A 14,945-nucleotide genomic window follows, 5' to 3' on the forward strand; every position below is an offset into this window, starting at 1 on the left:
GTTGACAAGAGTAAGAGGCAATTTGATTGGACCATACAGTCCTGGAGGGGGCTTGACAGGGTGCAGGGTGCAGGTGGAAAGGATGCTTCCTTTTGTGAGAGAATCTAGAAGTAGGGGTTACTGTTTCACCCATTGAAAACAGGCAAGAAGTCTCCCCGCCGGAGGTTCTCTCTTTAAATCTCTTCCTCAAAACGAAGTGGAAGCAGGATCCTGGAATATTTTTAAGGTAGGTGTAGATAGATTCTTTGTAAGCAAGGAAGTGGAAGGGTTTTGGGAGTAGACTGGAATGTGGAGTAATCAGATCATGCATCAATCTTATTGAATGGCAGAGACAGCTCGAGGGGCCAAGTGGCCTACTCCTACTCCTGAAATGTGGGTGTGTATGCTCATTATTCCCTGAAAGAACTAAAATTAGTCAAACATCACGTCCCCTTCACAGGATCATAATGCAATCAGAGTCAACAAGATTTTCTTAGTGCCCAGCTTATAACTTTCCTAATGATAGATACCACCAGTTTCATTCTGCCAGATGTTAGGCAAACTAGCCTGTAATTTCATTCTTTCTGTTCTCTATCCTCTCTCAAGTAGAAGAGTTACGTTTAGTATTTCCCAGTCCGATGGGACATTTCCCAAATCGAAGGAATTTTTGAAAATTAAGACAATGCATTTTCTATCCTAGCAGCACAAAGTGATAAGCAAGTTGAAAGGGGTAGAGGAGAGGTTGAGCTGGACATTGTATTAAGTCACAAAGTTTTCTCTTGTTTCAAATTTGTCACTATTTTTGCAGCCTCCTTCAGCACTACAACCGAGGACTCTCCCTTCAAATGTGCTCTCTCGCATATCCTTTACTTAGTCACCCCCTCACTAATTACTTCTCTGAACTCTACTGTCTCTCCAACTACATCCCTCCTTCAAGATGCTTAAAATGTAATTTTTGGCCATGCTTTTGGTCCTATTGTCTGTTTCTTTCTAGGTCGTAATATTGCTCCTCTGAAGTGCTTTAGGACATTGAAAATTCAGCATAGATGCTACATAAATGCAAGTGATTGTTAGCGGATTTGGGTTTGGTTCTAGCCAAATGAATCAGTTTCCTTTCTTTGATGGGTTTAGGAAGTTTGGAAATAAATTGGCTATTAAAGTTCATAGTCAAAGCTAGTTCATAGTATCAAACTGGTGAGTTTAATCCAAACTGACCATCAACACAATGGTCAAAATGGTTTATGGGGATCTGTGGATATGCAGAAAAGCATTTAATAGTTTTCAGGCAGCCAGTGTAATTAACGAAACAAGACATCCATATCTTGTGAAACTGAAAATCAATTGAACCAAAGTTTAACAAATGAAGCTAGCATTAGCAGAATATCGTTTATTCTGCACCCTAATTAGAAATGAATGATATTGACACTGATTGGCAAAAATACAGCAATATTAATTTTCTCAACATCTTCAAATATGGCACTTTCATTCATACCACCCAACAAAAACATGTAGGGTATGCCATGTGCATCTAATTTACTTACTCCCTTTACCTCTTCCCCATGCTGGCCAATCATCAACTAACTTGATAGAGATACCGATAGGTAAAACACACAGGGAGGGACAGACATTTCAAGTCAGGAGAATTAAAGTTATTAAAGTTTGTCATGCAAAAGAAAACCAAGAAGGTATCTTATAACTTGTAAGCAATTAACTGGTGTCAGTCATGGTTCACGGATCTGATTCAGAAGATTGTGTTCAAGTCCTAGCATAGGATTTGATCATAAAACTCAAGGCAAACGCTCCAGTGCAAATAATTGGAGGTGTTGTCTTTCTCATTAATTTTTTTTTTAATCAGGGCTCCAAATATCCTCTCACATGATTCTAAAAGATCCCACTTCACTATTTTGAAGAGCTGCAGGGTAAGTATCCCTACTGTTCTGACCAATACTTATCCTGGAATCAACATCACTAAAAGCAGATCACTTGGTCCTTATCACATTGCTGTTTTTGGGAGTGCACGTATATGAATTAGTTTCCATTTCTCCAGCTTTACCCAAGTGACTGCACTTCAAAAGTACTTCACTGGCTGCAAATTCCTTGAGATATCTGGTCGTCATGAAAAACACTGTATAAAATAGGAATCTTTGTTATTGCTCCATGCTGGTTTTCTTCAAAGCGACTCTGATAATCAGAGTCCAATAATTTATTTTAAAATATGCTAACAGGGGATCTTTGTAACCAGGTGTTCAAAGCAACATTTAGGACTCCATCGTTAATACTCCCAATGGAAAAAAACACATTAGTGAATGATTTACACAAAAACAATGTAAGAGCATCATATAATGAGCAGTACAATAGTTGGGATTTATAACTTTCTTTTAAAAAAAGAGAGATAAATGTTACAAGGTAACTGTTCTGTCTCAATACTTGCACCTTTTTGCATACCTTGGTTTTCTAGTAGTACACACCACTAAAGGTCCATTCAAACATAGGCGATTATGATCAAGTAGAGAATGGAAGCTTCAAACTGATACATATCTATTCAACATAGAAGCTTCCCAAGAAATGTCATGCTCAACTGGGGTCAATTAAGTTGACATCCTTCTAATCGGGGACTAGATTGACCACAGAGCCTCAATAATGCTAGACATTGCTGCAATGATGACCTCAACCTCTAGAGTACATACATGCATACAAGTTGGTATCAGTGATTCACTGCTTAATTTGAGACGTCTCAGATAACATCTCACCTTTTGCTGTTAGTCTTGCTGTACAAACTCTACAAAAACGTTACAACTTGTTCAATAAGGTAAAACTGCATCTTAAATGCTATCTAACTTCATAACAACTGCTAAGCATCATCACTGGCTCCAAGAAGCTAGTTTTAAATTTGTAGAATGTCAAATTTTTCTATGGCTGTAAAAATTCTATATTATACTTTTTAAAATTATTTCATAACCTACATTTTAGCTTTTATCTTAATCCAACCATCATTTATTTTGCTGACTGATGAGGTCCTTATTTTAAGGAAGGAAAGCACTTAATTCCCAGTTTTATGGAGTGTGATGGTACTTGCTGACTTCCCTGTGGCTACGCACCAAAATATTCATTTAGATTGCTGTCAGATTTAAACAGCTTTGGGAACAGGGAAAACTATGCCACAAAAGGTTAGTCAATCACTCGGGCAACTTTCTTTGAGGTCAATGGCAAACTCTGCTATCTGACTACTGGCCCCAAAAATCAAATTTATCCTAAAGGATAGAAGACACTTTCAACGTGGAAATACTAGTTAATGTTGAAAAATGTCATCCTAAAGCTATCTTTTAAATAACAGGTGGTTACTGAAAAAAAAACAGCTTTACCATCCAGAGTAGTGTTATATCCAACTAGTCTGCAACAGGAAACACATTTAATTTTAATTCTCAAATATCAACAGAGAGCATTAACAGGAAATTTTTCTTGTATTAATCTAGTTAATTATACTAAATTATAACCCGGTTAAATTATGAAGTGATACTTTTCTGCAGCTTAATAAAACACCAAGAACAGTCTAAGTGACTTACACAGAAATATTAAGATAGGAGCAGGAGTAAGTCATGCAACCCCTCAAGCCTGCTCTGCCATTCAGTATGATCATGGCTGATCAAGCTCAATACCATCATCCCACCCTCCACCATATCTCTTGATCCCTTCAGCCACAAGAGCTAGATCCACCTCTTTCTTGAAAACTCAGCCAAAGAGGGAGCATTTCTCAACTTTGAAAAATAAACCCAACCGCACTAAATTTGAGTCAATTCCAGTGCATTCTCCTGCATATAATTATACAGATTATTTACACATGAAAAGCTATTTTAATAATGTCAGAAGTTAATGGACAAAGATCAAATGAAAATGACTGTTTAGAGTAGGATATCGAGTACTTACGGCTGGCAGAGTTTCACCAGATCTTGGTCTGTGGTGCCTGGTGGCAGTCCTCGGATGTAAAGGTTTGTCTTACTGAGCTGTTCCCATCCTGTATTATTACTGCCGCTACTACTGTTGTTGCTGTTGGTAAGGGGACTGGCTGGTGCCATTGGATGGGACGTGGGTGCACAGGGTTGCTGAAAAAAAAAGAAAAATAAATGTTAAAAAAAAAGTGTTAAAACTTATTGCTAGATTGTTTATTATACATTAGATGCAAATTTCATATTTATGACAACACAATAAATTTAAGATCTTAATAGTTGATTGTTTATAACTTAATTATTAAGAAACAATGTTACATGTATGAATAACAATATATCAACTTCATAGACTCTACTGCTATATGTACTCATGGCTCCCAACAATTATTGAAATCATACATGGAAAATAATAGCAGAGATTAATGTGTTTCCGACCTTCTATTATAAACACCTTTAACATTACTCACACAACTTACAATATTTACACAATTACTCCTAATATCCACGGGTTTCAATTTAATCACCAAGCTAAAATGGACAGTCGCCAGTAACAGGCTTTCCTTCTGGAAAACATGAACACAATGCTAACTTCTCTGAGCATGCCCTTCTCCTGTCACTTCCATGATGTCCTCTCAAGCCTGGCAAAGATTCAACTAATAGACTTGAATGCTCTGTCCAGGACTTTCCCTTATTTACACAGTGTAAACGATGGAGCATCACTGGCAGGGCAAATTATCCCAGTAGCCTTGTAGCTCTGTCCAGCATAATTCCACATTTCTTATGCAATGAATACAAGGAATATATTTGATCTGTATGCAAAGGAACTGGGAACAGAGAGGAGGCGGGTATATTGGGGATGAATCAGGATTTTTAAAAAGGTAGAAATAAGATCAGTGAAACATTTAGGATTGATACTGCTAACCAAGTGCACGTTTCTCCCGATGACACCAGGATTTCTTCATTTTCAAAACCATATTGGATTTATCTGAAAACGTAGGCCTCCATACAAAAATCAGAAAATATACATTTCTGAAATGCAAACTTCTGATTCCTTCTATGACATCCACATTAAACATTATTTCAGCATCATTTATTTCTGAGTATCAATAGTTACAAAAATGTTAATCAATACATTTGATTTTATAAAGCTTTGCACGTGAATTACTTCTAAAATGACATTCCTGCAATTATCACGAAGGACACATCAAGGACAATAATAGTATTTATTGAACCTCCTTAGCTCTAACAGATGGACAATAACAAAGTGAGTTTTCAGCACACCCTGCTTGAAGACATTATCAAAACCAATGAACATAATTGATTACCCTGACACTGAGTATTTTGACAGATTTGATTAATTGTTTGGTTGTGATTATTTGGAGAACAGGAGTATTTTGGAGCTAACAATTAATGAATTTCTATCAGTATTGGTTCTCTTGGATCACCCAGAAACCTACAGCTTAAAGCTTTTCAGAGCGGATTGTGATAGGAGTTATGCTCCAATGTGACTGCAAGAATTGGATTATAGACACAAATCTTCAATGTCAAGGATTCAAGGCAAATTCGTCTCCTTGTTATGAGCTTTACACACAAAAAGAGGTGGGTGTCCTGTTTCATCTTCAACATGGGCCTGATTTACTTGAAAGACACTTTATTGCTGTCTGTATTCAACAAGGACTTTACATTTGCACATTTTCATGTCTGTGTGGGTTTCCTCCCACAGTCCAAAGATGTGCAGGTTAGGTGGATTGGCTATGCTAAATTGCCCGTAGTGTTCAGGGATGCGTAGCTTAGGTAGGTTATAAGAGGATGGGTCTGGGTGGGATGCTCCAAGGGTCGATGTGGATTTGTTGGGCTGAAGGGCCTGTTTCCACACTGTAGGGATTCTATGCTGCTGTTCTTATTTATAGACTTTGTACTTACAGGGTGAGTGCATGAGCTCAATATGGCTTCATTGAAATCTTGCTTCATTCTCTCCAGTCATGTGATTCTATATTAGAGTCACATTGATAATCCATTATGTCACATCCCTTCTTCCCCAACCACCACCAGATTGTGTAGCAGTTAGGTCATATGCTCATGGGTAATGAGATGAACCTATTACTTGAGTGACAGCAAGTTCTGTAAATTGCTCATTTGTGGCTCATTATCAAACAGAACCGTGTCAGCATTACCATTAGATGAATATATTCATTTTAATGACTTTATCACATGTCAACTGCGAAACTGTCTAATGATTTGATTTATTTCAATTTAACTTGAGCAATGGTCTAGAATACTGATACACATGTTGCCGTTAAACTCAAACAAAATCTATTCCTAACCTTTCCCAAAGTGTTGATAGAATTATGACAGTTATAAAGATTCTTTCTGCTCATGACTGACTGTTCAGAGAACAGATGTGACAACTGGATATCGTTTTACTGGCCACCAAATTGACTTTTGGGCTTTTACGTAATGTTTTAATATTCCTTCATATAATATTTGAAGAATAACAATTCTGAATATTGAGAGTATCACCAATCAGCAAACCTTCTCAATGGGAGACATTTTCATTGCACAAGGTATTGTCTTGATGTGCTGTTGCTGGTGGCCATCAGTCCTGGCAATGTTTTCGAATGTAGAGACAATTCTCATTGGCATTGAACTTCTCTAATCATTTCTAAGGTTTCACCTCATATCCTTAAGTGCTCAATTACCAATAATGAGTATGCTTCTCCTTTTGATATAAATTCCACATCTTGCTATCCAAACAGGCTTGAAAACAAGTTCAGCAACCTATCAGCTATTTAGCAACTCCCTTGTAGGTACTCAGTTGTTCAGTCATATCTCAACATTCTGAAGTGCTACATGCAAGGTGGCATCTGTTTTAATTTCCTTCATATTCAGAAAGGAAACAAGGGGTTTGAGACCAGTTTCAATCTTACATTTTGGGCCCATCACAATCATCAAACTTCTTGCACCTAAGACTTTTCTTCCAATACATCCCACCACCCCTCCATGTGGAAGATCTTTTCTCTTTTTCTGTTGGAGACCTTTGAAGCAAAGTATATCAAGTCTATATTTTCCATCGACATGGATTCGTAGCAACACTACACACAAGCATATGACATACCTGCAAGTTCTGTTGTTGGTAACTGTGGGTGGTAATATACTAATTTGAAGAAGAATTTCTTAGTTTTTTTGTGAAAAAAACTCTCGGATGGACATTCCAGCACCACAGTTGACCTTGTCTTAAATCTGCCCTGTGAGCAGTCAGTCTGTCATGAGCAGACAGAATCTTTCCAACTGCCATAATTTCCTCACCGGTTCATCAGTTGCTGATAGATTTGCCATGAATCTCCCCACTTGTTTAACTATCCCTAGGAATACTTGTAGCTCTATTTTCTTCCTAGATCGTGTAAATTCCCAGGTTACCTTTGTTTTCTGAGAATCAGATGTTAATCCTATGGCTTGAACTGAGTGACCAAAGAATTTGATCACAGGTTTTACAAATTCACACTTGTTGGTTATCATTTGGCCTGCCTCCTGGAGCGTCTTCAAAACCTTCCTAATTTTCCAACCATGATCCTCCTTTGTGGAACAGTGTACTGGAATACTCATGCAAATGGCATATTTTTCCATCCCTTCCTTGAAGAAGGCTGGACATTGGTGTCTGCACCTGAAATATTCTAGAGGACAAAGTTGAAAAATTAATGACCAAAAGACATCGTAGAAGTAGTTAGCAACTTTGGTTCTTGGCCTAAGAGGTTTTCATTTTTTTCTACCTCCACTGTTAACAACTAATGGTTATGAGCCTGTACTCTTCAATTCGGCTCAGCCATCATCAACTGATAGCATTGCATATATTCCACAGCTACTGCTTTGAGAGTTGGGACAAGATGATGCTGATCCAAATATCTCATTTGTTTTTGAAATGGCGACTATACCTGAACACCATTTAGTGGGTACTGTGCGCAATGAAATAAACCAGTTATCACATTTTTTCAATTTTTGTTCTTATTTTATCCATTAAAAGGTGCAGTACCCTTCTGGGAGTAAAATCTCAAGTTGGTTTTGCACCTGCCTGCAAAGTAATATGATATTTATTTTTTAAGTCAAGAAACAATTACCCCGAGAATGAAATTAGAAAATTCTCTTCAATTTTTTTTCCAGCAATTGTATGGACATTGTCAAGTGGTTTCATCACATGCTTCTCACTGAGAAGCGAAGATTTTTAATTCCGTAAAATTTAAAATGGTTGAGTTATCTTGAAGAGTCTTTATATTTTAATCTTGTCTGATCAGACCTCTTTCTTTTAAATGTGTTTCTCTGGGCCATGAAGTTTGATTAAAGATGTTTTTAGCTGAACCTGTTCCAGTACACCAACATCTGCTCCAGCGTCTAGTTTAAACTCAGTAGACTGTCCCCCCACTTTGAAACTTAACAACCAGTATTTATGTCTGAGTCATTTATCTTTCCTAGCATGTTTAGTTTCTGTGGCTGAGATTCTCCCATTTGCAGGACCTGGTTGCATTTAAAATTCTGTCTTTTACTTCCACTAATTGTAGTTTTGGAATAACAGCAATATTTCAAAATGATCAACTTTGCAACAATTGTAGCATTCAGCTCCCCCTGCCTGAGAGTCATCATGCATATGTGGCTCATTCCTACATCACCTGAAGTATACGAAGATGGCGGTTGGCATGCTCTTTTATAGCTTTTGGCAAGATTTTGCTTTAGCAAGCTGCTTTCAGACCTATAAATTACACAGAGCCTTAGACTATCTGCAAGCTATTACCAGATTTTGTTTCTATATCTGTATCATTTTAGTGAGTGTTAAATACTCCATTAATTGCAAGAAAACAGATAATGCCCCTTACCCCAAATATGTGGTCCTGTATTACTTCATTCTTTAGATAGCAGATCAGCAGGAAAATGTGCATATGTCAAAGATCGTAGATAAAAATCAATCTCTGGACTTGCTTGGTCTCTGTCTGATTGGCAAGTTTAGCCCGAACAGTTACCATGTTCTTACATGAAAATCAAAATATGCATCATAACCTTGCAGACTCTCCTCATGTCAAAATGAAGTCTCACCCACCCCTTGTCTGATCAACACATCATTGACGATGGTGCTGACTGCTTGGAGAGTCATTTTGGTCATTGTTGTTATTTAATAGTTATTTGATACGTGGAAAAATAAATTTCTTCCAGTTGTCTCACTTCTGTGAGCCTAAGCATTCGAGAAGGCCCCTGAAAGTGGTAGCAATGACTCCACATTCCTGTGGTACACTGAAATGATGAATGCTTGAAGCTCTGTGGCTCTGTCATTTTCTGTTTCAGAACTCTGACTCCGATCCGAAGTTTGAGTTAGCTGCTACCTAATGAGTTTGGAATTTCTCTCCCCCATGTTAATTTGTTGTACTTCTACAATTTGCTACCTTTGTAGCCTTTTCTTTAATATTAGTTGTTTTTAGGTGGTTCTCTGTACTTAGCTGCATGTTCTGTCACGACATTTCAATTTCCTTTTGGGGCGATGCAGAATAAGCTTCCTTGTAATGTAGTTAGAGTTGGTAGGGTGGGTGCGGCAGATAATGGTGAGAAGGATCACTAGAATGATCCCTGGTATTGGAGGGATTGTCAAATGAGCAAAGGCTAGACAAGTTGTGACTCTACTCACTGGAGTTTAGAAAAATGAAAGGTGATCTCTTTGAAAGACACAGGATTCTTAAGGGGCTTGACAGGGTAAATGCTGAGGTACTGTTTCCCATCATGCAGAGTCTAGGACCAGAGGGCATAATCTCAGAATAAAAAGGGTGCAAATTTAAGACTGAGATGAGGAGGAATTTCTTCTCCCAGAAGGTTGATTAGTTGGGGAATCAAGGGTTACATGGAAAATGCAGGGAAGTGGATGTCAGGAATGTCGGAAGTGCCATAATCCTACTGAACGGAGGATTAGGCTCAAGGTGCTGAATGGCCTACTCTTGTTTCCTATTTCTTATGGTCTTATAGTGGGACTATTAATAAGCTTGTAATCCGTAGGCACAGGATAGTGATCCAAGGACAAAATCTAGAATCGAAAGCTAGTTCCAGTAATGGAAGTTCACAAAATTTGTCATTAAAACCAACCGGGAATGCTATCCTTCAGGGTAGGAATCTCGCCATCTTTATCTGGTCGGGCCCAAATGGTCTGGCTTAAGAAGCCATTAATTTCAAGGCCATCTAGGGATGGGTGACAAGTCTTGGCCTTCCCAGGTACATCAATATCCCATGGAAGAATTTTATTAAAAGATAAACAATGCATCTTACTCTTAACCTGCAAAAATGATTAATTTTTGCAACAGAAACAAGGCAGTTTGTGCTAGAAGAAATTTACAATTAGTGTAATTTTGCACTCTGAATCCCTAACCACCAAGAAAACGCAGTTAACCTGCAACCTTGTATCTGACATCGAAAAGAGAAATCACATCAGTCTTAGCGGCACGCAAACTGAGATCCCAAAGATGAAAGGCCATGCATAACCTCAGTGTCCGTCTTGCCTTATATACCAAACATTTATAAATACAACTCATTTCTACATATTTATATTACGGTTCTGAGGAGTATAAATCCATGATTCGGCAATACAGAATTTTCTTGGATATCAGGCAAGCACCACACAAAAATGGCAGCCTATCCAGTATTCTTGTCTTTGCTGTTTTTCAGCTGCAAGCTTTAGGACTAAGAAGAGAGGGACCACCTCTTCATGTAAAACTCCACACTGCAAATTTCATTTCTTCACAGGAATGCCACAAAAACTATTCTGTTTCCAGTGATAGGGATGTCGTTGGCAATCACTTGCTAACAAAAATGGGTGTTGACCTTGGAAACTCCCAGTCACCTGTCATGGGTTTTGTGGGTCCTTGCATGACTGATGAGCCCCAATCTGGAGCCACATCGCTGGACACACATTTGGTAGATGTTTGCAGAAGATGGAATTGATCCTCAGCCTTCACATCACTGACATTCTGGTTCCTTTTCCACACTTCCTCCTGTTGATGGGTGTTCTCAAAGAGCTGTGTCTCTTCATACAGTATAAAAGTATTAAAGCAATCAAACTCCCTTATAAATATTCTCTACGTAGACTGAGTGATAATAAAAAAATTATTGCCTTAAACACGGATGTTGTATGGAACAGATTACCGTATCCCAAAATCACAAAACAGACCAAATAGGTATTTAGTTCTCACCAACATGCCCGAAAGCTTTTCTCCCATGTTATATTTTCAAATGCGTTATTGATACAACTTCCACTAAACTAGGAGTTCCAAAACAGTGGTGTGCACATGAAACTTTTTTTTTGGCAGCAGGGTAATATATTGGAAAAGCTCTTATGATAGATATTCTTGCATGTTTGTTCTGTTTACAGGACCTGGTTATTTTCTCCCATTTCAATGTAACTTGTGATTTGCATTAAATTAGGAAGAGATTAAATTTTTAGTTTTGGCATTAAATGCGGACAATTAAATGAAAGATTGTTTTGGGTTTTCCAACAGTATCTGATTAAGCTTAAAATCTTTGTCCATTTAAATTGCCACTCACTAAATTAGTTTAAAATGAAAAGACTTCGAATTACTGATTCAACACTATTGACTCAACGTTGTGAAGTCTGTGCTGGAATATTGAATAATTTATTTACCCTGAATTTTTAAGACTTTTTTTTCTGAAAAACACTGCTTGCTCTTACCTAGATGTCCACCCCCCCCTATATTTCCCCCTGTTATTTTAAAGTGTGAGTGTTGACTCTCTTCTTTTTTCAGAAGGAATTCAGATTATTTTGAATTATGAGAAGTCATTATATTGAAAATATCTCGACAAACATCTCAAAAAGTGATTGATCTGGCTAGCTTCTACACAATTAATAATTTTCATTCAATACATACCGATCACAACTTAAATCCACATAAAATGCATCATATGACTTCATAACAAAATGTGAAATGACTTTATCTAAAATGTTACCACTCAGTTCAAGCAAAACATTCTTAACAACTAGGTGAACTATTTTCGATGTATTTGATATCGAGTACAATAGGAGGCAATCAAAATAATGCATCTGGAGGAAGAGGAAAAAGTTGGCCAAACTTTGGGTCCAAACAAGAGTGGAATTTCTCTAATTATCAAACAGGGCTGCCAAGCCTTTGATAACATTGGATTTTCATCATTCAAGCTGTAACATGGCATCCTGGCTCTTGAAAAAAAAACCCAAAAGAACTGCGGATGCTGTAAATCAGGAACAAAAACAAAGTTGCTGGAAAAGCTCAGCAGGTCTGGCAGCATCTGTGAAGGAAAAAACAGAGTTAAAGTTTTGGGTCCGGTGACCCTTCCTCAGAACTAGAAATTTTTGATCCTGACTCTTGAACTCAATTCCCTGACTAATAAAGGCAAGCATGCCATACATTGCAAGATCCCTCTGTACATCAATGCTGTTCAGGGTGCTGTCATTAACTGTATACTTTTTCTTGATATTTTATCTCCCCAACTACAACACCTCACACTTTCCCAGATGAAAATCCATCTGCCATTTCTACATCATATCTGCAACTGAGCTATATCCTGATGTATCCTTTGACAACCTTCTACACGATCCACAACTCCACCGAGTTTGGTATTGAGTCAAACATCTGATGGCATATGCTCTATTTGCCTGGATAAATTCTGGTCCAACGACACTCGAGAAACGCAACATCATTCAGGTCAAAACAACCTGCCTGATCAGCACTCCATCCATCACCTTCAACATTCATTTTCTCCATTGCCAAACCACAGCATATACCATGTCAAAGATGCAATGCAGCAACTCATCAAGGTTCCTTCAACAACACCTACCATACAGAGGGGCCAAGAACCAGGCTGGGACCAAGAAAACATATGCAAGTTGCCAGCTCCACATCAACTTGAAACTATATCCTGTTCCTTCTCTGTTGCTGGTTTAAAATCCTGGAACTCTTAGGTGGACCTACAACAAACTGACTGTCAGTTCCAGTAGACTGCTCACCACCACTTTCCCCAAGGGCTACTAGGAATGAGGAACAAATGGTTTACCTTGCCAGTGATACTAACTTCCCAAGCAAGAAATTTTAAAAACTGCTGTTCAAGATTGATTTAAAGTAGCTATTTACCAAGTTTGCCACTTTCTAATTTCCAGCTGCAATTATCTGCACGTCATTAATATGCCAGTGCCCTTAGTCACCCACTTTCTCTTATTATATTTTCTAAAAACCTAATAATTCTCATGACATTAAATTTTCTTCTTTTGAGATTTTTCTCAATTCTTGTAGCTGACTTGGTATCCATTTTTGATTTGCTTTTGCCGTCTCTTTCAGTTCACAGAATCACAACTTACCTGTGCTCTTTTAGAAGCTCTAATTTCCTTTTATGACCAAAGTTGTTCAACTACATAGCAGATTTATGCTCCTTATAGACTTGGATGGATCTAGTATTTCAGCAAAAAATGGTTTCAAAACCTCCCAATTTATCTATTAACAAATATGCCCAATGTATTAAGTCAATTCCTACCTCATCTTGGTGGTGCAGTGGTAACGTCCCTACCCCTGGACTGGGAAGCCCAGGTTCAAGTCCCACCTGCTCCAGAGGTGGGTAATAACATCTCTGAACAGGTTGATTATAAACAAATAGTTCAAATAAATAATTAGAGCTCTTAATTGTTCTGTTCTGATATCCAAATGTTTTTCAAACATAGTTTGCTTTGTTATTCCTATTACTTAAGTTTTTGTCCCTATTGTCTTTCATGATGAGCTGCATCTTGCTCTCATCATTTATTGGTTTAATGGTTTCCAATTTATCCTTTCAGCCATGACTTGGTCCCAACCTAGTTCAGATGAAGCCCAGTAGTATAGTACAACTCCTCTTGTTGCACCACAGGTGTCAGTGTCCCATTCAATGGAAATCCTCCTTTTCACACCAACCATTTAGGCTCATGTCAACTTCCTAATCTGTCCAAGTGGACTATTCTTAAACCAGGAGAGTTAAATGATAATTTACAAATGCAAATCAGATTATGGAGATTTTGATCATCAATTTTGACAATTTTAAAATTTCAAGCAAAAGAATGGCGATTGTAATTCATTATTTGCTTTTTTTAAAATTTAACTCTGCAAAGGTAATTTGTGCGATACGTGTAATTGGAGTCAAATATTGATCATGGAAATAATGAATTGCTGAAAAGAGATGTACTCGAGGGTGTCTGTACAGTCATCAGGACAAATACAAGAATATCAAACCATCGCAACAATTTATACTACAGCAGGAAAGGATGCTGATTGTTGGCAAGTCAATTCAGATTGGTAAAGGCATTGCCATGGTAAAATCAACAGGAACTAGACATAACCCCAAAATACTGGGTAATTTTAAAAAAAAGGCAAAGGTTTCAAAACAGAGCCTTTGCTTGCAGAGACCACATCCTTGTGGATGAATCTGTTAATAACATAAACAACCTAAACTGATCTATCTTAAAATTGACTGGTGTAGCTATTAGCACACTCAAATTGTTCAGCCAGTGCTAGCTAATCTCCAAATTACATCTAGCAGTATCTGCTTTGTTCTGACTTTTCCAAATGCAGACTTGGTAAATAGAGTCTGTACTCTGCCATGTTTCAAAATAAAAACAAACAACTAAAGGAACATGCTGTTTGATTCAAACAGCTAAACACTGGGAAAATTGCCAATGCTCCTGCCATTGCACTGGCACCGAAATTCATGCACAACATTGCTCAATTGTGGGGTAGACAGCATTTTGTTTTGGACTGGTGGCAGCATCCCATTAGTGGGACATACAACCCCATTTAGCTACTGCACTCTTGCAGCTTGAAACAGTTTGCTTAACCTGTTGTTAAAAAGTTGCTTGCAGCACATAGTAGTGGAGAACCCATTGGCATATTTCTCAACAAAATGTGAAAAGAAAAAGGAAAGGGTTAGACTGCTCCACCTCAAAAGTCAATTTTAGCATGGGATGGAGTATACTAAGAAGTGCAAGGAAAT

General features: G+C 37.8%; 1 protein-coding gene across 9 annotated transcripts in view; it reads right to left on the reverse strand.

The window, feature by feature from the left end:
• Positions 1–14,945, reverse strand: part of LOC109910815 (RNA-binding motif, single-stranded-interacting protein 1-like) — a 229,106-nt gene that overhangs the window by 121,008 nt on the left and 93,153 nt on the right. For all 9 annotated transcript variants that reach the window (XM_048598621.1, XM_048598622.1, XM_048598618.1 and 6 more), the window contains one exon: positions 3,904–4,079. In XM_048598621.1, the coding sequence (XP_048454578.1) occupies positions 3,904–4,079 (176 nt within the window). The remainder of the gene's footprint in view (positions 1–3,903; positions 4,080–14,945) is intronic.

This window comes from Rhincodon typus, chromosome 7, assembly GCF_021869965.1.
Source record: "Rhincodon typus isolate 14 chromosome 7, sRhiTyp1.1, whole genome shotgun sequence".
NCBI lineage: Eukaryota > Metazoa > Chordata > Chondrichthyes > Orectolobiformes > Rhincodontidae > Rhincodon > Rhincodon typus.